This window comes from Nelumbo nucifera, chromosome 1, assembly GCF_055504915.1.
Source record: "Nelumbo nucifera cultivar China Antique chromosome 1, China Antique-T2T, whole genome shotgun sequence".
Lineage (NCBI taxonomy): Eukaryota > Viridiplantae > Streptophyta > Magnoliopsida > Proteales > Nelumbonaceae > Nelumbo > Nelumbo nucifera.
The window spans coordinates 198,860,021-198,884,545 of NC_142649.1; the positions used below are offsets into that span (position 1 = coordinate 198,860,021).

Genomic DNA, 24,525 nt, shown 5'->3' on the forward strand with positions numbered 1-24,525 from the left:
GTGTGGAGCACTTCAAATCTATTCTAAGAAGGCCTGTGAGTAGAAGGGTGTGGGTAGAAGGTTTGGACTGGCTAGATGTAGGGGTGGAGAACAGGAGAAGGTTGGAAAGAAGCTTTACTCTAGAAGAGATCAAGGAGGTTGTGTTTTCTATGGATAGAACAAAAGCTCTAGGGCCGGATGGGTTCACAATGGCTTTTTATCAGGACTGTTGGGATATCTTGAAAGATAATCTCTTGCGGGTGTTTGAGGAGTTTTTCAGAAGAGAAATTGTCAATCCAACTGTGAACTCTACATTTATAGCCTTAATTCCAAAAAAGAAAGATGCATCCCACCCGAAGGATTTTAGGCCAATTAGCTTGGTTAATAGCTTGTATAAGATCATTGCAAAAGTGTTGTCTTTGAGGATGAAGAAGGTATTGCCCAATATCATTGCACACTATCAAGGAGCCTTTGTGAGTGGAAGACAAATTACTTATCAGATTTTAATTGCTAATGAGAGTGTGGAGAACTTTAAGAGAGATAAGAAGAAGGGAGTGGTTTGCAAGTTGGACTTGGAAAAGGCTTATGACATGGTGGACTGGGATTTCTTGATGAGAGTTTTGACTAAATTTGAGTTTAAGGCTAGATGGTGCAAGTGGATCATGGGTTGTGTCAGGAGTTGTCATTATTCAGTGCTAGTGAATGGGACAGTGGTAGATTTCTTTCCAGCCAGTAGGGGTATAAGACAAGGAGACCCCCTGTCTCCTTTCTTGTTCATTCTAATTGCGGAGGTTTTGGGGAAACTGATTCAAAGAGAAGATTCTAGGGGGCTCATTAGAGGCTGGAGAGTTGGGAGGGTGGAAACCCCCCTCACTCACTTACAGTTTGCTGATGACACGATTCTATTTTGTGAAGAAGGTAATGTGAGCTTTATCAAGAACTTGAAGTTGGTGATACAACTATTTGAGCAAATGTCTAACTTGAAGGTTAACCTTGGTAAAAGTTGTATAGTGGGGGTGAACTTGGAGGAGAGAGAGCTCAGGGAGAGTGTTGAAGTGTTGGGGTGTGAAGTTTCGGGGTGGCCTTTGAACTACTTAGGGTTGCCATTAGGTGATAATCCCATGAGAGAGAGCTTTTGGAACCCGGTGGTGGAAAGGTTTGAAAAAAGACTAGTATCCTGGAAAAAGAACTACCTCTCTCTCGGTGGGAGAATTACACTAATTAAGGCCACGCTTGCTAACTTACCCATCTTTTTCCTATCGGTGTTTAAAATCCCAGTAGGTTGCTAACATATTAGAGAAGCTCATGAGAGATTTCCTGTGGGAGCCAGGAGAGGAGAAGAGGGATCACGGAGTTAGCTGGGAGATAGTATGTAGGAGTAAGTCTTGTGGTGGCGTGGGGCTTGGGAGTATCTGGAGAAGGAATATGACTCTGTTGGGGAAGTGGTTGTGGAGGTTCCCTATAGAGAAGGAGAAGCTATGGGCTAGAATAGTGGCAAGTATACATGGGTTGGAGCACAATGGATGGGACGCTGGAATCAGAGCTAGGACCACAAGCAATTCTCCTTGGAAAGTCATTCATGACCTGCTACCAGTTTTCTCCCCTAATATCAGGTATGACTTGAATTCCGGTAACTCCATAAAATTTTGGGAACAAACCTGGGTAGGGAGCTCCCCTTTAAAGGATCAATTTCCTTCTTTGTATACTCTTTCTGATTTGAAAAATGAGCTGATCTTGTCTTTCATCACCTTGTCCTCTTCCACTTCTGGGATTGGGTGGAACTTGGGTCTAAGAAGGGATTTGAGGGACTCAGACCTCGACAATAATTTGAGCCTTATTGCACTTCTTGATAACGTTGTCTTAGACCCCACTAGGGCGAATTCTAGAATTTGGACACCTACCCCCAATGGCATCTTCTCTTGTGCTTCTTTCTTCAAAGTCTTAAGTCAATCCATCAGTCCTACCTTCCCCCCTTTCCCCGTTGGTGAGGTTTGGTGCAGAGCAATACCTCCTAGGGTTGGTAGTTTTTGTTGGGAAGCCTATCTGGAAAGAATCAACACTGGTGATCTACTCCAAAAGAAGAGACCCAATACTTGCTTGTCACCTCAGTGGTGTGTTCTATGTAAAGCGGATGGGGAGACTGGTTTTCACCTACTGGTGTCTTGCCACTTTGCGAGGTCAATTTGGGATTGGGCTTCCTCCTTATTTGGATGCAGTTGGAATCCCCCATCAGACTTGTAGGGCCTTTTCTCCCCTACCTTTTTCAGGTGGCGGATAAAAAGGGGAAGGATAATGTGGAGATGACTAAGGGCTGCAGTATGTTGGACATTGTGGGAGGAAAGAAACTCCAGGATATTCTCAGAAACCCAAAGAGGAGCAGCAGATCTGAGGGCTATCATACATATTAGGGCGGTACAGTGGCTGAAATATTTGGAACTATTCACAGACTACACTGTGGATGACATGTTGAGGAAGTGGGGTGAAATTGCAAATTGTACACAGACCAAGTCAGTGAATGTGGCTTGGACTCCCCCACCTAGTGGATTCTTGAAATTAATGTAGTAGGGGAAATCCGGGGCAATCAGGGATTGGAGGTGTTTTTAGGGACGAAAATGGGGTCATCTCTGCCATGTTCTCAGGCCCAATTGGAGTGGGTGACTCCCTTAGAGCTGAGATCTTTGCAGTTATGGAAGGAGTTCGGAAAGCTAAGGAGTTGAACATCAAGAAACTCATAATTGAAGGGGATTCAGAGGCGGTGATAAGGTGGCTGACTAAAGATCAAAATGGTTTATGGAAGTACAACAATGAGAGGAGGAAATTCATGTGGCTAGTGCGGGAGATGGAAGTTAAGACATGTTGGGTTAAAAGATCGGCTAATTCCCTAGCTGACGGTTTAGCTAAACAAGGGGCAGAAAGGGATTCACTGTTTTGGGCTAAGCTGTAACTTTAGTGTCTTCTTTTCTCTTTTTCTTCTTTTTTTCCTTTTATGAGGCTCTTTGTGGCTCTTGGAAGATAAGTGTGTTTGTCTTCCTCCTGTAAATTTTCTACTGATGATTTAATGAAAGTGTTATTGATCAAAAAAAAGGTTTGGAGGAGAGAGGGATAAGTTGTGGACTAAGGTAATCTTGAGCATTCATGGTCAGGAAGATGATGGCTGGGACACTCGAACTGTGGTAAGGTCTATTAGCCTCCCCTTAGAAATCTATACATGCCATTCTTCCGTCCTTTTTGCAACACATTAGGTATGACCTCTATTCTGGGAGCATATTTGGGTGGATGATGTACCTTTAAAGGACCAATTTCCGTCTTTATTCTCCCTCTCCCGATACAAAGGTAAGGTTGTGTCTAATTTTCTAGTCCCATCTGAGTCAAACTTTGGTTTTGATTGGGATCTAGGTTTTAGGAGAGGAATAAGGGATTCAAAAATTGAGATTGTCATGAACCTGATCCAATTATTGAATCGGGTGGTGTTGGATACCTCTGAGGGGGATAAGAGAGCTTGGACTCTTACCCCCTCCAGAACCTTCTCTTGTGCTTCCTTTTTTAAGTCCCTTTTGCCTTCAACCAATAACTCTACAAAAAAATTTTCCAGCAAAGGAGGTTTTGGGATGAGCCGATCCCTCCAAGGGTTGGAGCTTTTTGTTGGAAGCCTTTTTGGAAAGACATAATACCTGTGACTTACTTCAAAGAAAAAGGCCTTTTTGGTGCTTGTCTCCTAATTGGTGCATTCTTTGCAAGTCTAATGGTGAAAGCTCCTACCACTTATTAATTTCTTGCCCTTTTGCTTCTGATTTTTGGGACTAATTTCTTTCTCTATTTGGTTGCAGGTGGACTCCTCCGTCGGATATTCAAAGCTTGTTTAGTCCTTTCCTTAGATGGCCTAAGAAAAGGGGACGGATTTTGTGGAGGTGTGTGAGGGCTGCTATATGCTGGACTTTATGGGAGGAAAGGAATTACAGGACTTTCTCTGAAAGTGAAAGAAATAAAGATGGTATTATTGAAGTAATAATAGTTAGGGTGGTGCAGTGGTTAAAATCTTCGGACCTGTGTTATGACGTCTCTATGGAGATTTTGCTGAATAGCTGGGTAGAGGTGGCAAATTCTGCTCTTGCTCATTCTGTTGTGTATCTTGTATGGTCACCACCAGACCTTGGTTTTATAAAGTTAAATTTTAATGGGAGCAACGAGAGCAATCCAGGTCCTTCAAGTGTAAGAGGGATCTTCAGAGATGAGAATGGGAGGGTGATTGCAATGTATTCAGGTCCCATTGGGGATTGGGACTCTCTTAGAGCTGAGGTTTATGCTTCACTGGAGGGTATACGGAAGGCAAAGAAGCTGAATATACAAAAGCTTGTTGTTGAAGGTGACTCTAAGCTAGTTACAGAAGAATAGTGGGCTATGGAAATTTGCTAATGAGAGGAGGGAAATTAAATGGCTAACTAGGGGGCTGGAAATCCAGTTTCAGTGGGTGTAGAGAACAGCAAATGCCTTTGTAGACACTTTGGCAAAGCAGGGGGTGGGAAGGGATCAAATATTTTGGGCTGTATTGTAATTTTTTATTTTGTTCTCTGTGGGAGAGTTAAGTCTTTTTACCTCTCTCTGCAGTGTTGTAATTATTTTTCTCCTTAATTTAATGTGAATTTGTTATTGATCAAAAAAAAATAACAAGGGTAATGAAGCTTCTCCAATCCAAACTCCTAGTATGCCAACTTTTCTTTGGCCTATTATCCTAATGTGGTCAGACACTTCAGTAGGCATAAACGCCATCATATTATTCAAGATTCTAAAGTTTTCGCCAGGTTGAAATGAGGTTTGTTCAGGATCAGGCCTATTAAAAAGGTGAAGAAAGCCAAAATAAGGTCTCAAGAGAAGCTTTGAGGCTCTTGCATTTACCTCTGAAGAAGCTGAATAATTTAATAAAGTGCTGGGTGGCTTTAGGGAAGTTCAAAGTTTAGTTGGTTTGATCTTCTTTTGTTTGTTTGCTTTGATAAGGTTGAAGGTCAGGTGGTTTGGTGGTATATCATGTATTTTAGAGTCGTTAGTCGTATTAGATCGTGGGGCTTTATTTTATTGTTGGTTCTGGTTGGTGTGTTCAGCTTTTTCTCTTGGTATGGTGTTTTAATGTTTTGGCTGGGCTTGCAGGTTTTGAGACATGTATGGGTGAAGGCTTCTTTATCTTCTCTCAGGTGAGTTATCCATTTTTAGATAATAAAATTCTCCAGAATGAATGAAAAGGCCATCACACAATGCCGGTCCCAGGTATGTGGGGTCTTGAGAGAGGTGGACTGCATATAGACCTAACATTTGGTGGGCTGCCCCTATTCCCTAGAATAATATGAATCAGACTAAAGGAAGGGAAGAGAGAGAGAGAGAAAGAGAAACATTACTTTGCCACCATAAAAGAGCACTTTATATGAACAAAATATCATTTAATTTCCTGTAATAATAGCCTTCATTTTATGCTGAGAATATATATTGGAACAGTAAAGGCAAACAACTCCATACAAGTCTTGAGTGATATGAAAGGTAAATGATAATAAACCTTTTTCTCCTTTTGAATCTCTGACACAACACCAGCAATTCCCACCAAAGACTTTGAGCTTGTCAGATGGATGCTGAGAACACTGTAAAGAATATCATATCTCAGGATGCAATGCTTTAATTGTTTGTATGCTTGTGAAAATAACATAAACATGTAAAAGGAACAGAGCTACATAAAGACAACAAATACTTGGTGCTCAAAACATTTAAACCCAATACGGACATGTTTTCCGTTGAATGCTAAGAAAAACATACTTTGAAGATATCTCTCATAATTTTTATTTAAATTATTTTAGAAGTCATAACAGGATATAACTTATTGAAGTTTTTAATGGAGGAAAACTTCTCATATGCCTGTGGTATTCATGCCAGTTTTTAATCCAGATTAACTTGTTAACTGTGGTGAATAAACCATGTTTCTTCTTCCTGCTTTGGTCCTGTTTCTTGGTGGTGGTTCTGGGAGAAAGTAATGGATTGAAGAATTTTCAGAAGAATTTTCAGCACAAATAGTAATACATCAGAACATTAAGATATCTTTGCTAACCCACCCATTAATTAATGGTTTGGGTTGTAACCATTTATCCTGGGTCGCTAGCAGGTTAGTTAACCCAATAAAGTGCTATTTAATGGATTGGGTTCGGCTGGGTCATGGTTATCCAATGGGTAACCACTATCTCCCCCTCCCCCTCTCTCTCTCCAACACCTCAAAATGTCATTTCTCTCTCTCTCTACTCATTTTAATTCTGCAACTCTATTCTCTCTTTCTAGCGTATAATCAAGTCACTTTTTTCATTCAGCACCAGATCCTCTCTTACTAATCAATCCCATCTGAACATCAAAAAAGAATTGAAAACAATTGGAGCATGTGAAGACGAACAAATTTTAAATCTTCCTTTTCTTATATTTTTAATGTTGGCCATGCCTGCCTCCTTTGGGATCCTTAAGAGGTCAGGCCCGACACGGCCCATGGAATGAGCCCAGGCAGGCCTGGGCCGGACTTTGGGTTAGGCGGCCATAAGAGGCCTATTTTTTCTAAACGAATTGAAAAAACAGTGAAAATTTTTAAATAAATTAACAAAATAGACAAAATTGAAATATATCTATATTAATATATTATATATTATAATTATTATTACATATATATAATTATTACATATACATATATATATGTATATAATTACATAATTATTATATATAATAATATAAATATAAATATATATAGTTGTGATGAGCCATGTTGCGGGCTGGGACATGGGCCCATGGCAGCACAGCCCACTTTGTCATGCCGTGCCATGCTAGCCTGTGTGCTTGAAAATCGAAGCCCGGCACGGCCTAGAGATATGGGCTGGGCCGCAGCATGGCCTGCATGCTACAGTAACGGGTTGGGCCCAACACAGCCCTATTTACACCTCTATGCAAGAGTCTTCATCAATTGGTGTTGAATAAACCTGTTCATGGGCTGTGTTTCATTGGGTTTGGGTCGAGCTTTGCCTCTTTATTAACAGAAAATGTCTAGGCCCGAGTTCGAGCCTGACCCTTATATAAAGCCCAAAGCCCAATTTGAACATAAAAGCTCTTACCTATGGAGTATTTTTTGTTATTTTTATTTTCTATGTTTGTTTATAATCTTTGTTATATTTTCCTATAATTTTTGTTATTTTTTCATTGTCTATGTTTATTTATAATTTCTGTTATATTTTCTTGTAATTTTTTGTTTTTATGTTTTTTATAAATTTTGTTATATTTTCTGTAATTTATATATGCAGGATTAATGGGTTGAGCGGGTTGGGTTGGGTTAAGGCAGTTTTGGGTTGAACCCAACCCATTTAAAGTTTCCTAACCGAGTCATTTACGGGTTAGTGGGTCAGATAGGTTGGATTGAAGCATAACCCAACCCGCCCAATTGCCACCCCTAATTGTGCTCTTTTCCCATTCACTTGATAACATAACACGTGTGTATGTGGCCAAGTGTTTGAATGAGGCTAGCGCCACAGCCATGAAACAATAGAGTAGGCTATTCATTACATTATATGCTGCCAAGTATGCTATTCATTTTAACTAGGCTATATGAAAAACTGATTAAGTTATCCTGATTCCTGATACTATATAATGCTTACACCATTTGACTCTATTAACAGCCGAACAGAGGAGAAGAGAGGTAGGAGAAGAGAAGAAGAAGAGAGGAGAGAAGAGAAGAGAGAGAAAGGACCCTTATGCCCCTACTTAAGTTACAGCATAAAAAACAAAAGAAAAAACTGCTTTAATTTGTCCAAACGGACCCTAACTCAGCAGAATACAAACATAATAAATAAAGTTAACATTCCAACAAACTCCAAGGATACATATTCCACAGGTGCACTGGTCTTCAATGATAATACTAGTGCCACTCTTTCCAAATGGCAAGTGAAAACGCAAAATGTTGCATGGTTTATGAATTGTGACCCATATATTTTTTTTATTAATTGTAGGTTTTCAAGACTGCTATTCAGTCTTGATCACTAAGAGATTTCAGGTTCGATGAGAAGAGAAAGTGAAGAAGATGTAGAAGAAAGAGTGATGGAAGAATAATAGAACACAGATTTTGAGGAGAAGAACAGAATGTCAATATTCTACCGCCGCCACTTTAAGTTAATATATATAGGTTATGCTAGTTACATGAAAGGACATATCTGCCCTTGGTGTTTACATCATAACTGCTAACAAATAACAAACAATATAAAACTGAAACTAGAAATAACAGAATAGCAAAATAACCACAGCTGTGACTAGATACATTCTACCCTACGGACAGAGTGGGACCACAGCTGTGGGGCCCACATCAATGTTCTCTACACTCCCCCTCAAGTTGGGAGTATATGTTCATCATTCCCAACTTGGATAGATCCGCCTCTAGCTTCTTTCTTGATACGGCTTTAGTAAGAATGTCTGCTAGTTGCATACTGGATGTGATGTAAGGGAGGCATACTTCTTGAGATGAGACCCTCTCTCGCACAAAATGGCGGTCAACTTCAATGTGTTTGGTTCTGTCATGCTGTACTAGATTATGTGCTATATTAATGGCGGCTTGATTATCACAGTACAGCATCAGGGGCTTCTCATACTCAATACCCAACTCCTCAAGTAGAGATCTTAGCCATAGGATTTCAGCCACTCCATTGGCCATGGACCTGTATTCTGCTTCAGCACTTGACCGGGAGACAACACTATGTTTCTTACTTCTCCAAGAGACAAGGTTTCCTCCCACAAGGGCACAATATCCCGAGGTAGACCTTCTGTCATCAACACTCCCAGCCCAATCTGCATCGGTATAAACCTCCACCTTCATGTGATTGTTGTTCTTGAAAAGTATACCCCTACCTGGGCATCTCTTCAAGTAGGCTAAGATTCTTTCTGCCGCAAGAAGATGTGTGGTTCTAGGAGAATGCATGTACTGGCTGACAACACTAACAGCACAAGTAATATCTGGCCGAGTGAGGCAGAGATATAGGAGCTTTCCTACCAGTTGCTGGAAAATAACTTTGTCTTCATGAAGCTCCCCACTCTCGGCACTAATCCTGTGATTCTGCTCAATTGGTGTATCTGCAGGCTTGACACCTAACTTTCCAGTTTCTGTCAACAGGTCTAGGACATATTTCCTCTGAGATATAAAGATCCCCTGTTTGGATCTAGCAACCTCAATACCCAAAAAATACCGGAGTACACCAAGGTCCTTCACCTCAAATTCTTGGTGAAGAAGCTGTTTAAGAGACTCAATCTCATGGCTATCATTCCCTATGACCACAATATCATCACATATACTGCCAATAGTGTCAAAGAGGACTCCACCCTCTTAATGAATAGAGTATGATCTGACTGGGCCTGTACATATCCAAACTTCACAAGTGCTAGTCTGAATCTATCGAACCAAGCCCTAGGTGACTGTTTCAAACCATACAAAGCCTTGTTGAGCCGGCAGACCTTATTACCTACTTCTGCATCATAGAATCCAGGAGGCAAACGCATGTAAACTTCTTCCTGTAGATCTCCATTCAGAAAGGCATTTTTCACGTCCATTTGGTATAAAGGCCAAGTGTGACTTGCTGCAAGGGACAAGAGAACTCGAATAGTAGTCATCTTGGCTACCGGTGCAAATGTCTCAAAGTAATCTATGCCATAAGTCTGTGTAAATCCTCTTGCAACTAACCGAGCTTTATACCTCTCAATAGATCCATCTGCATTATGCTTCACCGTAAATACCCATCTGCATCCAACTGGTTTTTTTCCTTTTGGCAAATCAACTACCTCCCAGGTGTTGTTCTTCAACAGAGCATCCATCTCAACTTGCATTGCATCTTTCCATTCAGGGACGGATAGGGCTTCTTGCACTGTTCTTGGAATAGGGACATTGGAAATGGAGCTAAGGTAGGACCTGTAGGTAGGAGATAGGCGATCATAGGATAAAAAATGGGAAATACAGTGGGTTGTGGATGTGGTACAATGTCGTTTCCCTTTACAGACTGCAATTGGAAGGTCAAGATCATCTGTAGGGGAAATCTCTGTGGGCTCTGGGACTGAAGTATCTGGACCTGGAGCTGCAGATGAGATTGGAGCTGGTCTGGACTGCTGATGATCAGGATCAACTTGCCTGCACCGCTTGTGATAAACCCTCAACTCCTGATCCCTCTGACCACCCTCACCATTGCAGCTTTCCCTCAACTCCTGATCCCTCTGGCCACCCTCACCATTGCAGTTCTCATCACCCAATGGAATAGGTAAAGGAACTACCCCACTCTCACTGCTCTCCCCCTGAAGACAAGAACCCAAACCCCCACTCTCACTACTCTCCCCCTGAGGGGCAACCCGAGGATAATAGGGTATCCCCTCAAAGAAAGTGACATCTATGGAGACAAACTTCCTCCCGGAGACAGGATCATAATAGCAATAACCCTTTTGAGTTTGTGCATAACCAAGGAAGATGCATTTGGAGGCTTTGAGTTCGAACTTGGAGGGATGGGGTCCGAGAAGTTGAACAAAGCAAGTGCAACCGAATGTCTTAAGGGGAATAGAAAACAAGTCCTCACGTGGGTGTAGAAGCGAAAAAGGAGATCGCATATCAAGGACCCTGGAAGGGACCCGATTAATAAGGTATACCGCCGTGAGGATAGCATCCCCCCAGAAGCGAATAGGGACATTGAAAGTAAACATGAGGCTTCTAGCCACTTCCAAAATGTGTCTATTCTTCCTCTCGGCAACTCCATTCTGCTGAGGTGTATGAGGGCAAGAGCTCTGGTGGATAACCCCATGATGAAGAAGATAAGATGTCAATGATTTAGCAAAGTATTCATTTGCGTTATCAGATCGGAGAACTTTGATCTTGGCATCAAACTGGGTTAGGATCATTTGGTGAAAATTTTGGGTCAGGGAAGGTACCTCATCTCGTGAACGCATGAGATAAACCCAAGAAAAGCGGGTATGGTCATCAACAAATAACAAAAAATATCTGTACCCACCCATGGAAGGGATATGATAAGGCCCCCAAACGTCAGTATGCACAATATCAAAAAAATTATCACTCCTTTTATTACTCAATAAATAAGGCTTTCTACAATGCTTAGCAAACTCACAACTTTCACACTGTATCTGAGACAACTCAATAGACTCAAATAAAGTAGGAAACAGACTCTGTAAAGATCGAAAAGACAAATGACCTAATCGGTTATGCCAAAGCATAACCGGACTCACACTCTGAGAAACAAAAGACAACTTCTCTACTGACTCTCCCTGACGGAACCGCTCCCCGAGCAGATAGATCCCATTCGTCTCACGGCCAGTCCCAATCACCTTCTGCGTCTCCAAGTCCTGAAAAACACATCGGTCAGGGAAGAAAGTTACTGAGCAGTTCATATGCTTGGTAATACTACTGACTGAAAGAAGGTTAGTATCAAGCTTAGGCACATGCAAAACAGATGATAGGGAGATAGTATCTGAAAGCTTGATGTCACCCTTCCCAGAAATAGGAACCAGGGAGCCATCAGCAATAGATACCTTATCCCTACCAAAAGACAAATGGTAAGAAGTAAACAGTGAAGGCAAGCTAGTCATGTGATCAGATGCACCTGAGTCTATTACCCAACAAGGTTCAGTAGTACCTGGAGCTGAGGCATGATAGGCTAAAGCTCGAGTACCTGAATGGGCGAAGGCAGATGTGACAGGGGCTGATGGAGGCTGCGGTGGCTGAGCTAAATTTCCAACCTCCTTTTCTAGCTGTATTAGGGCAGCCCGAACTGCAGCTAAGGTCTCCAAAGATGTTCCTTTTGTGCCAGATGAGGATGCTGAATCAGTGTTCATGGCTACATGAGCAGTGCCCTTCTTGTTTCTTAACTTCGCAGGAACCAAGTGGGGATGCAGTTTCCAACATGTCTCTTTTGTATGTTTGGGTTTCTTACAATGTTCACATACTACATCCTTCTTGTCTTCCTTCCTCCTGTCCTTCTCTGAATCACCCCCAGCCGCTACAAAGGCTGATATGGGTTGCATCATAACCTTCCTTCTGGTTTCTTCACTGTGTACAAATGAGTAAGCCTGAGAGAGAGTCACACTGTCTCTAGTCAAAATCTGCTGCCTCATACTCTGTTTGTCTCGATATGCTTTCTATGGGTCTGAGCATCTTTGGGACTCTCCCACTCAAGAGTCTCTAAGTGATCAATCTCATGCCACAGGGACTTCAAGGTAGAGAAGTAGGCCGATACCGGTTTCTCTCCTTGTTTAAGGGTGTTCACCTCACATTTCAATTCATATGCTCTGGCAACATTAAGGGGTTGGGAGTAAGTTTCTTTCATAACATCCCATATCTCCTTAGTTGTCTTTGCCCACAAATAATTCCGGCTAATATGAGGCTGCATAGAATTACACAGCCATGTCATAACCAAGTAGTTTCTTGCATCCACTTGGTATATGTCGGGTCTCCCTTGGAAGGTTCTTTCATATCTCCCAGGAGGTACCCTAATTTACCTCTTCCACCAATAGCCATCATGGCTGATTGGGCCCATTCCAAATAGTTTGATCCATCAAACTTTACGGTCGTAATCTGACCACCCATCTCAGAAATACCACCATAACTGGTGTTCCCAAGACTGCCTTCTGCCTGAATTTTAGACTCCATTTCTGTCAAGTCTCAAAACAGTACTTGAATCACCAATCACAATCAAAAACAGTATAGGCCTAATCTGTATTCTCAGTGTATGTGCACAAAACCGAAGTAATTCTGATCTGAAACCACTAGCCAACACAGCAGTAGCTGTCCGTAGATCTCTAACCCCCTTAGAATTCTGAGAACAGCTTTAAAACAAAACTGATATGCTAGGGAAAGTTAGGGTTTTAATCAGTCCTGAAAGGAAGCAATTCAGTCGTACAATCCAAACTGTATAGATGAGCTTGCAGTAGGGTTAATAAGAAACCCTAGAATCTGATCGGGCCTACCAATCAACTTAAGAGTAGCTCTAGGTAGATCACAGGGTTCAGTCAACCACTAGGGCTTGCCGCAGATCACTTTCAAACCCTAGAGTAGAGAGAAACACAGTTCGGTCCAGGGTTTGCTGTAAAACCCTAGAGAGAAAGAGCTAGAATGGTTCGGCCTTCCCCTCCAGATAGGTCCAACCTATCTTCTCTGAAAGAACTTCTATTAAAAAGTAAACAACTTACAAGGAAAAATAGTTCGCTGCCTTCTAGGGTTACCTGAACACTAGTCTTCTCTGATCCTTCCTGACCACCAACACTCTGCAACCCTAGCAAGTTTCCAACAGCTGCTAGTACCTCTGGCGATCTCCACGAATCAGTCTGCGAACTCCTCCTTTTCAGCTTTCAGTCCTAGGAGATTCTCATGTGGTCGACTGGTATTAGACCCACATGAAAAACCCTAACTTGGCTCTGATACCATGTAGGTTTTCAAGACTGCTATTCAGTCTTGATCACTAAGAGATTTCAGGTTCGATGAGAAGAGAAAGTGAAGAAGATGTAGAAGAAAGAGTGATGGAAGAGTAATAGAACACAGATTTTGAGGAGAAGAACAGAATGTCAATATTCTGCCGCCGCCACTTTAAGTTAATATATATAGGTTATGCTAGTTACATGAAAGGACATATCTGCCCTTGGTGTTTACATCATAACTGCTAACAAATAACAAACAATATAAAACTGAAACTAGAAATAACAGAATAGCAAAATAACCACAGCTGTGACTAGATACATTCTACCCTACGGATAGAGTGGGACCACATCTGTGGGGCCCACATCAATGTTCTCTACATTAATATATATGACCAAGACCAACATCATCATCAGTGATTATTTCTACCTAACAAAAGAAGGGAAAATTGGTGGGTAGAAGGAAGAACAGAAACATATCATCACCTTTAATGGAAACTATTATTTATCAAAACAAATAATTGTTTTTTCTCATTTAATTTCTCTCCTGAATTTATTTTCAGTTTTGCATGCTTACATACTGCATTCTTAGAACTTGTGAAGGTAGGACAAATAGCCAATTTAGCATCCAAATAGTTTATTATCCTAATTCTATTTCTAAGAATCCATGCATTAGATAGAACTAAAGACTACTAATTAATTGGCTAAGAAAATATATACTGCCCACTTTTTTCTATGTCCTGCATGGCAAATGACAGCTTAATTAATGAATGGCTACTACTCATCTTATCCCAGTTCAGACTAGCATGTCTCAATTTATGAATGACCAGGTGAGCCAACTGACAACCATCCAAATCAAGTGAGCCAAGTTAACTAATGGTTGGCTACCACTCATTTTACCACAAGTCAAAGATCAAGATTTGATAAAATAAAGACAATAAAGTATATCCACTTCTTTAGCTTTAGGTTCAGAAAGCTGTATATTGTAAATATTTCTGAGAACACACTAGTTAGTTTTCTTGAGAATTTTCACTCACATCATAAGCACCTCAGTCAATAACCAAACTGGAAGGCAAGCACAAGGAGAACAAGACTTACTTAAGCTTCTTCTTAGTAGTGGCCTCAACAACCCAATCTCCAATACAATTTAGATCAGTCTCTTTAGGAAGGAGGTCAATCTTAGTTGATATGAAAGAACATGAATAGAACTTGATTAGATAATTATATAATGAGGGCATCAAGAGGTTAAAACTCAATTAATAAAATTTGATCACTAGCATCTGTCAGTAAGAATTATACCTTAGTTATGACTAGAATAATTGGATTCGCACCAGCAAGATCACGTATACGTGCCAAAAAACTGCCATTAAAGTCAACAATATCAACCTACATACGGATTGAGGAAAAAACAGAAAAGAAAGCATCAATATTAATACAGAGTATTTTCTCAAAAAAAAATATATATTAATACAGTCAATCATTTTTGGTACATGTATAGCTTTTCAGACAGGCATAAAATGACTAAAATTGAAAGATTACCATTCCTGTTGAACAGAACTTCCTTTAACCCTAAAATTTCATGTCATTCGAACTCAAATCGATAATCAAAGAAAACAAATAAAAGAAATTAGAAATCAAGGTTGAGGTAGGGTTTCTCTATTGATGGATATCTTTTCATTGGATTTCATCAGTGCCTTTATAAAATGCTTATAATCTTTCATTATTTCTGAATGTAATGATTAGACCTCTTCCCTTTCTTCATCTGTGGTTCATGGTTTCTAGATCAATACTCTACATCTACACCACCTCATCTTTCCTCAACTATGTCAGTCAAACAGCAGATAAGCTACTGATCTGGTCTGTTGCACAAACAACCACACATATTGATATAGCTCAAAAGCCAAAAGATATCAAGGCAGATTTTCTGCAACATTTAGCATGATACTAGGCCCTTTATCAGATATACATGATTGCTTTCCAAGAATATTAACTTAATTGTTTATTATTGATATAATCATTATGAGAGTGGAAAGTTGAGCATTGACAATGAATGAATTCAAGGGGGTGGTCATGGACTCCACACGTACGGGTATGGAGCATTAAAATGAGGTGCCCTATAGCTGGGTAAAATCAAACCATGTTTTGAAAGTTTCTTAGTTGGAAACTCAGGCCAATCAGATGTTTGCCCTCCTATAAGGGCTAAGGTTAGCACATGTAATGAGCTGGGAAGTTTTGATTGTAGGAGGTTGTCAAATTTTACTAGATGACTCTTATCTAGGACAAAAGATCCTTGACCCTTATGTTCTTGTTAAGGGAAGTAAAGACATTGGCTACCTACATAAACTGCTTGTTAAGATTAAGACCCGGTTCGGCAAACAGCCTTGTTGATTCTCTAGCAAGAGGAGTAAGTAAAAATGAACTTAGTTTGGAGAGAACCAAGCCTGGGGTAGAGTTAAACACTCTAATTATTTTCAAATGACATGCAGAACAGTCAGATTTAGCTGTGATTTACCAGCCCCTTCATTCATGATAACTGAGAAAGTGATGCAATGTGATGTATGTAAAAGAATGTCATATCTTAGTATCATACAGTTTGCAATTATCTGCATATGTAACATATCATGAATGGATCCTACCAATATCATATGTCTACATTCTCCAAGACATTATTGATGATAACAGGGTCATCAGATATATTCAGAAGAGAACCTCCAAGTTGATGGAGCAATTCCAGAAATATTTGGAATATCTTGTCAAGAAACACTAAATAGGCATCAATGGTTAACTCCTCGACTATACTACCATTGTTTAGATTTTTTTTTTTTGGTGGAACCATTGTTTAGATGAATCCAAGGACAATATCAATCTCGAATAATTATTTGACAAAGAACACTTGGAATATATATAAATAGATAAACAAAAACAAGTAGTTCCGTAGCTTACCAATTTAACTATCAGCGCTTTCTCGTGGCGAAGGTGAGATAACTTCTCTCGAAGTTCCTCTGCCGATATAAATTGCTTCCCGCCAGAATAGCCACCATGTCCACCAACAGCAGTTATCATGTGCCCATGAGACAAAAGCCGACACCTCCCGCAGAGAACTGTTCTAAGCTGTCGGTGTTTCTTCTTCTGCATCCCAAAACAACTAAGCACTTGGTTGCATTGGTGTTCTACATAAAACATGATTGTTGTATCTCTCGAAAGCGAAAATCATAGAAAAATCCCATACCAATTCATAAGTATCCGGCTCGACATAACCCGGAGCATCGACTTCTGAAGTCTGCAAGGGAGCGCCACAACCATAACAACTAGCGCTTGCAGGAGAAAGCTTCAGACCTGCACTCGAGCTCTTCCCCTTTTTCTTCTTCTTCTTATTCGAAGCGAGCACGAGTGCAGCTGCCTCTATGGATTGCTGGCGTTCGAGAAATATCTGGCCTCGAGTGGGTGCAGCCGCACCAGTTCCTTCGGGTTCAGCAACGGAGAACGAGAAATATTGGGCTTCAGAATTTTGCTTTTGTTGTTGACTCTGTGAATTCGTGGCTTTGCAGATAACGAGAGTCGGTAGGTGATGATGAATTCTGAAGAGAAAATTAGGGTTTGGGTTTGCGAGTTTACTCGGAGCACAAAATGGAGATAGGGAGACAGAGAAGGTGAGAAGCGATTTGGGCGCCATTGAAGCCCGCGGGAAGGTTTGTTTCGGTTTCAAGTGTTTAACAGTATCCGGATAAGTTAATAAGCAACCTCCTTTTAAAACGGTAGCATTGCAAAACATCGCTTTAGAGAAAGTAGAAACGTTTGATATTTTGCAATTTGCAGTGCTGCAAACGGATCGAATCGAATCTGATATCGTAATTGAACGGACTTCGGGTTTGAATATCGAATGGGACAAATAAATAAAGGGTAGATTTCTGACAATAATAAAAACCTCCTTTCATTTTAATAAAAATCTCCCCTAAACCTTTTTAAAACTCAAAAAAGCCTCCCATCCGTCAATGACCGAGACAGGGAACATATAAACTTACAAAATTACCCCGCATCATATTTAAGGTTTCTTAAAGTCTCAAAATTGCCCAGCAACAACACTTCCACAATTTGTAACCGTTCTTTTTCATAGTAAAAGAAAATAGTGAAAATTCCATTTTAGTACCCTGAATTTTGGAGGTAGTGTCAAGTTAGTACCCTAATTTTTAAACGTGTCACTGCAATATTTAAACTTTCAAAAAGTGTCAAGTTGATCCCTGTCGTTAATCGATTATCAGTAATCCATTGAAAATGTCAAAACTACCCTTCAAAAGAAGACATTGTTCATTGTCTTCTACCTTGAAATGAACCGGTTGAGATGTTTGAGATTCTAGACTAATGAAGTCATTGTCTTCTACCTTTAGATCCGAAACACATTCTTGTCTAGTTATTTTTTTGCTTTCGGTTATTGTTCCCTCTATCATATTTCATGTATTTTTCTCTCTTTTCTTTGAAAATAACTGGTTCAATATCAAGGAAGAAAACAATTAATAGTGTCTTCTTTTGAAGGGTAGTTTTGACATTTTCAACAGATAACTGATAGTTGGTTAACGGTAGGGACCAATTTGACACTTTTTGAAAATTTAGGTACTGCAATGACACATTTGAAAATTTGGATAATACCTTGACACTACCCCCAAAGTTCAAGGTACTAAAGTGGAATTTTCCCAAAAAGATAACGCAACTTAACACCACTAAACACTTGTTTGTAGTGGCACATGCCATGTTAGCATGTCTCTCATTTGAGAGAAGTTATTTATCTATTTTCTCATTTTTTCTCATTTTCTATTTGTTTAATTCCATGTCATTTTTGAAACAACCAATGAGATGCACTTTCTCAATAACCTAAATAATCTCTTCTCCTAAAATTACTCCTAAACTACCTCCCTCATTTTCTCCAAAATTATCTCTAATTCCTATTTATCCTCTCCCATACATTTTATCTATGTCTATCTAAAGAAAGTTTGGATTAAAAAATTTAAGAATTATTTAAATATTCTAACAAAATTTTAAAATAACTTTAAAATATTTATTAAAAACACAAAAAATAATTATATATTTTTACAAAATATATCATGAAATTATGTATTAACAATTTAAATTAAGTTTTTTTGGATTATCAATTTAAATGTTTTTTAAATATTTAATAATATGTAATAGCTTTAAATAAATAAAATTCAAATAACAAAACTTTAAATATTTTATAGATTATTTAAATATTTAAATAACTAAATATTTATCATAACTAGATTTTAAATAGTTAAAATAACGAAATTATGTAATAAATTTAAAAAAAATTAAAGTAGAAAAATAATTATAACATAATATTTAAATTAATAATAATTTAATATATTACAAATTTAATAATGAAATTATGTAATCATAGTATAAATTCTGATTTTATGGAAAATTAAATTCAATAAATAATTAATATTTTAAAGTTTAAATATTTTACATATTATTTAGGTATTTAAATAACTAAATATTTTAAATAACAAAATACTTAACATAACTAGATTTTAAATAGTTAAAATAAATAAATTATGTAATAAATTTAAATATATATATATATAAAGTAGAAAAATAATTATAACATAATACTAAAATTAATAATGATTTAATATTTTTACATAATATTGTAAATAATTAATTTCACTTATATCAAGTAATATTAGAGAAAATAACTTTCAAAAAAAATAATATTTATTAATAATAATTTTAAACTATTAATCTATATTTATTATATAATTATATATACTAAAATTAATATTTATTGTCTTTTGTGATAAATGTATTTTCAATAAGTATGTATAAATTTATTTTGTTTAGTTATTTAATAGAAAATTTTCAATAATTATTGGAGATTAAATTACTATTGTTGAATTTTAAATTTAATTTATTGTACTTATTGTATTTATTGTGTTTATGTTATAAGTTATTGATTAATATTTAGTAGAGATTAAACTATTATTTGAGATTATACTATTTATTGGCTAAGTTAATATATTTTTAGTACTTATTGTATTTTTGTAATTTTTGTAGTTTTCATTATATATATTTTCAATAATTGTGTTTTTCGCTATAAATTTCCAATAATTATTGGAGATTAAACTATTGCTATTTATTAGAGATAAGACTATTAATTTAGCTGAAATTATGAGTGTTCATGAGTTGGTTCGATGCGGTCATAGGCTATTTGGCCAACCAAATTGACCTGATCAAGTTAGGGAGTTGGTCAGCTGAAACCGACTAACCTTTTGTGAAAACCGATCCACTCAAGTTGTATTGGTTTGGGTCGATTTTTTGGTTTGGTCTGTTTGTTCAAAAGATTTAAACTTAAAAATTTAATTTAATTTTAAAAATTACAGTGCGATTATTAAATAATAAATTTAAAAATTAGATTTATGATATAAAACATTTTAGACTAAGAAATATGGGAAAATTCTCACTTTTTCATATTAAAATTATATTTAAAATATAAAATATTAATATATATCCATGGTTAGGTCATTCGATTTTGGTCGGTTTACAAATGGCTAAAGTGGAACTGATCCAACTTGGTCGAATTGGCAAATTTTTTAACCAAAGCCAACCTAAAATACTAGAAAACCGACCAACTCGGGTCGAGTTAATTGGGTTGGTTGGTTTCATCAATCTGATAAATAAACCTAACTGAAATTAATTATTGTTATTTTTGTATTATAAAAAATTTATTAAAAGTAGTATATAAAATATGAATAATTATTAATTACTTAAAAAGTTAAAAATATAAAACAATTGTATACTCTTATGTGTTTCTATTAGGGTCATTTAATGGAACACACTTTTAGGGATGACAATTTTCCCCATCCCCAATAGGGACTTGACTTCCCCAACCCAATGGGGCCGAGGATGGGGATTGTTTTGGTGGGGCGGGGGCAGGGACAAGGATTAATAGGAATCTCGGATTGAGGTCGGGGTCGGGGATGGGGATTGAGGTCATATATATATATATATATATATATATATATATATATATATATATATATATATATATCTGTGTGTGTATTAAATGTTATTTATATTAAATATATTATTATATTATTTATATTATATATATATATATCAAAACATATTTAAAACATTATTTATAATTTAAACTTTTTATTTATTTTAAAAAATACTATTATCTGAAAACATTTTGGGGATTCGGGTCCCCACAGGGAACCCATCCCCGTCAGGGATCGGGGATGGAGGTCAATTTTAGAATTGAGGTCAGGGCCTTAGGCTCACGATTTCATTAAGGAGTGTTTGTTTTGCCCATAGGCCCATGATTTTTTATTCCAAAAATACCCCTAACACCTTATTGAACAAATGTAGCCAATAGAGTGGTTGCTCATGTCTTATTAAGAGCAAAAATAGTATTTTCATTTTTATTTTCTTTTGATTAAATTTATTTAAATGAATATTAGGGTCAACACTATCAATTTCCACTGTCATCTAATGGAAGATTGATTAAATCCATTGCAAATTATAAGTGGTGTTTTAGTAAAATGCTAACTATAAGTTAGATTTTAGTAAATCCATGAAACTATAAGGGGTATTTTAGTGTATCACCCTTTTTATTATTTAGCTTTCTCTTAATAAATCACGTTCATCGCACGGGTCCCGCTAGTATATATTAAAACTGGTCCTGCCATGTCAGCATGTCTTTCCTTTGAGAAAAGCTATTTATCTATTTTTTATTTTTTATTTTTTATTTTTTAATTCCATGTCATTTTTGAAACAACCAATGAGAATCATTTTCTCAATAACCTAAATAATCTCTTCTCCTAAAATTACTCTTAAACTACCTCCCCCACTATCCCCCACTTCCTCCAAACTTATCTCTAATTCCTATTTATCTTCTAAATTATCTCTAATTCCTATTTACCTCCAAAATTATCTCTAATTTAGTAGATAGTTTCTCTCCTAAATTATCTCTAATTCCTATTTATCCTCTCCCCCACTTTTTATCTATATCAATCTAAACAAAGTTTGGATTAAAAAAATTAAGAATTATTTAAATATTCTAACAAAATTATAAAATAACTTTAAAATATTTATTAAAAACCCAAAAAATAATTTTATAATTTACAAAATATATCACGAAATTATGTAATAACAATTTAAATTATTGTTTTCTAATTATCAATTTAAATGTTTTTTAAATGTTTAATAATATGTAATAGCTTTAAATAAATAAAATTCAAATAACAAAAAATTTTAAATATTTTATAGATTATTTAAATATTTAAATAATTAAATATTTATCATAACTAGATTTTAAATAGTTAAAATAACGAAATTATGTAATAAATTTAAAAAATTTCTTCAAAGTAGAAAAATAATTATAACATAATAGTTAAAATAATAATAATTTAATATATACAAATTTAATAATGATATTATGTAATCATAGTATAAACTATGATTTTATGTATAATTAAATTCAATAAACAATTAATATTTTAAAACTTAAATATTTTACACATTATTTAAGTATTTAAATAACTAAATATTTAACATAACTAGATTTTAAATAGTTAAAATAAATAAATTATGTAATAAATTTAAAAAAAAAATCTAAAAGTAGAAAAAGAATTATAACATAATATTGAAATTAATAATAATTTAATATTTTACATAATATTGTAAATAATTAATTTCACTTATATCAAGTAATAAATCGAGAAAATAACTTTCAAAAAAATAATATTTATTAATAATAATTTTTTAAACTCTTAATCTATATTTATTATATAATTATATATATACTAAAATTAATATTTATTGTCTTTTGTGATAAATATATTTTCAATAAGTATACATATTTTGTTTAGTTATTTAATAGAAAATTTTCAATAATTATTGGAGATTAAATTACTATTGTTGAAAATTTTAAATTTAATTTATTGTACTTATTGTATGTATTGTGTTTATGTTATAAGTTATTGATTAATATTTAGTAGAGATTAAACTATTATTTGAGATTATACTATTTATTGGCTAAGTTAATATATTTTTAGTACTTATTGTATTTTTGTAATTTTTGTAGTTTTCATTATATATATTTTCAATAATTGTGTTTTTTGCTATAAATTTTCAATAATTATTAGAGATTAAACTATTGTTATTTATTAGAGATAAGACTATTAATTTAGCTGAAATGATGAGTGTTCATGAGTTGGTTCGGTGCGGTCGTAGGCTATTTGGCCAACCAAATTGACCTAGTCAGGTTAGGGAGTTGGTCAGCTGAAACCGACTAACCTTTTTGTGAAAACCGACCCACCCTAGTTGTATTGGTTTGGGTCAATTTTTTGGTTTGGTTAGTCTGTTCAAAAGATTTAAACTTAAAAATTTAATTTAATTTTAAAAATTACAGTGTGATTTTTAAATAATAATCATTATTTAATAATGATTATTAGAGATTAAACTATTGTTATTTATTAGAGATAAGACTATTAATTTAGCTGAAATGATGAGTGTTCATGAGTTGGTTCGGTGCGGTCGTAGGCTATTTGGCCAACCAAATTGACCTGGTCAGGTTAGGGAGTTGGTCAGCTGAAACCGACTAACCTTTTTGTGAAAACCGACCCACCCTAGTTGTATTGGTTTGGGTCAATTTTTTGGTTTGGTCAGTCTGTTCAAAAGATTTAAACTTAAAAATTTAATTTAATTTTAAAAATTACAGTGTGATTATTAAATAATAAATTTAAAAATTAGATTTATGATATAAAACATTTTAGACTAAGAAATATGGGAAAATTCCCATTTTTTTTTAATTAAAAATTATATTTAAAATATAAAATATTAATATATATCAATGGTTAGGTTGTTCGATTTTGGTCGGTTTACAAATGGATAAAGTGGAACTGATCCAACTTGGTCGAATTGGGAAATTTTTGAACCAAAGTCAACCTAAAATACTAGAAAATCGACCAACTCGGATCGAGTTAATTGGGTTGGTTGGTTTCATCAGTTTGATAAATAAACTAACTGAAATTAATTATTGTTACTTTTGTATTATAAAAAATTTATTAAAAGTAGTATATAAAATATGAATAATTATTAATTAATTAAAAAGTTAAAAATATAAAACAATTGTATACTCTTATGTGTTTCTATTAGGGTCATTTATTAGAATACACTTTTAAGGATGACAATTTCCCCATCCCCGACGGGGACTTGACTTCCTCGACCCAATGGGGCTGGGGATGGGGATTGTTTTGGTGAGGCGGGGGTGGGGACGAGAATTAATAGGAATCCTCGATCGAATTCGGGGTTGGGGATGGGGATTGAGGTCTGAGTGAATGGAAATTTATTAAATCTTTCAATTAACAAAGATAGAAATTTACCATGTGGTTGATACTCAATATATCATTTTGATCATTTCTATCATCAAATTGAATATTGGGTTGACGGGGACAGTATTTTCAAAACTAGATCAAACAGATGGTTATATTGAAAAAATTGGGAACCGGACACCATTTCACCTCAAAACCGCTTTTTGTCCAAAAACTGTTTATTTGGTTAGCGAACTGCTGACTTGGGCGGTCAAATTGTCAAGCTGGACAACAGTTTTTGTCCTTTTTTTTGTTTTTCTATTTTTTTTGTCAAAGTTGGCCATCCGTTCAGACTAAACTATCGGACCGTTCGACCCTAGAACGGTTCCCTTTTCGATCAAATTTTAAAAACCTTGGACGGGGAGTGGGTGCCTTGCCTTGAGCTTGGCTTGGTGTGCGGCATGGATTGGCTCAAGGCCCAGCCCATGGACCAGCCCAACCCACGGCACGGCATAGGCTCGTGTGAGCTCGGGCCGTGGGCGTGCCAAACTGACCCCTCAATTTATCCTAGAGGAGGGAGGCATGGCCCAAGACGCCTCGTGGGCTAACATGGCACGACTCACACTTTGTGCGGGCCACATGCGGGTCATGTCGTGCCAAGCCATCACAACCCAATTTATACCTCAACTTGAACCCGCCCAATACTGGGGATGAGGTAGGGAAATTCGAGGATTCTCCATCCTTGATGAGGAGTGGGGTGCCTTGCCCCTGAACTCGC

At 36.5% G+C, this 24,525-nt stretch overlaps 1 protein-coding gene across 2 annotated transcripts in view; it reads right to left on the reverse strand.

Moving 5' to 3' along the window:
* The window catches only part of NOA1 (P-loop containing nucleoside triphosphate hydrolases superfamily protein), a 52,075-nt gene extending 34,844 nt beyond the window's left edge, over nt 1-17,231 (reverse strand). For both annotated transcript variants that reach the window (XM_010266026.3, XM_010266025.3), the window contains exons 1-5: nt 16,652-17,231; nt 16,366-16,551; nt 14,722-14,808; nt 14,521-14,600; nt 5,522-5,603 (exon numbers count right to left, since the gene is read on the reverse strand). In XM_010266026.3, coding sequence (XP_010264328.1) covers nt 5,522-5,603; nt 14,521-14,600; nt 14,722-14,808; nt 16,366-16,551; nt 16,652-17,194 — 978 coding nt within the window. In that variant the 5' untranslated portion in view covers nt 17,195-17,231. The remainder of the gene's footprint in view (nt 1-5,521; nt 5,604-14,520; nt 14,601-14,721; nt 14,809-16,365; nt 16,552-16,651) is intronic.
* Between the last annotated feature and the right edge of the window lie 7,294 nt (nt 17,232-24,525).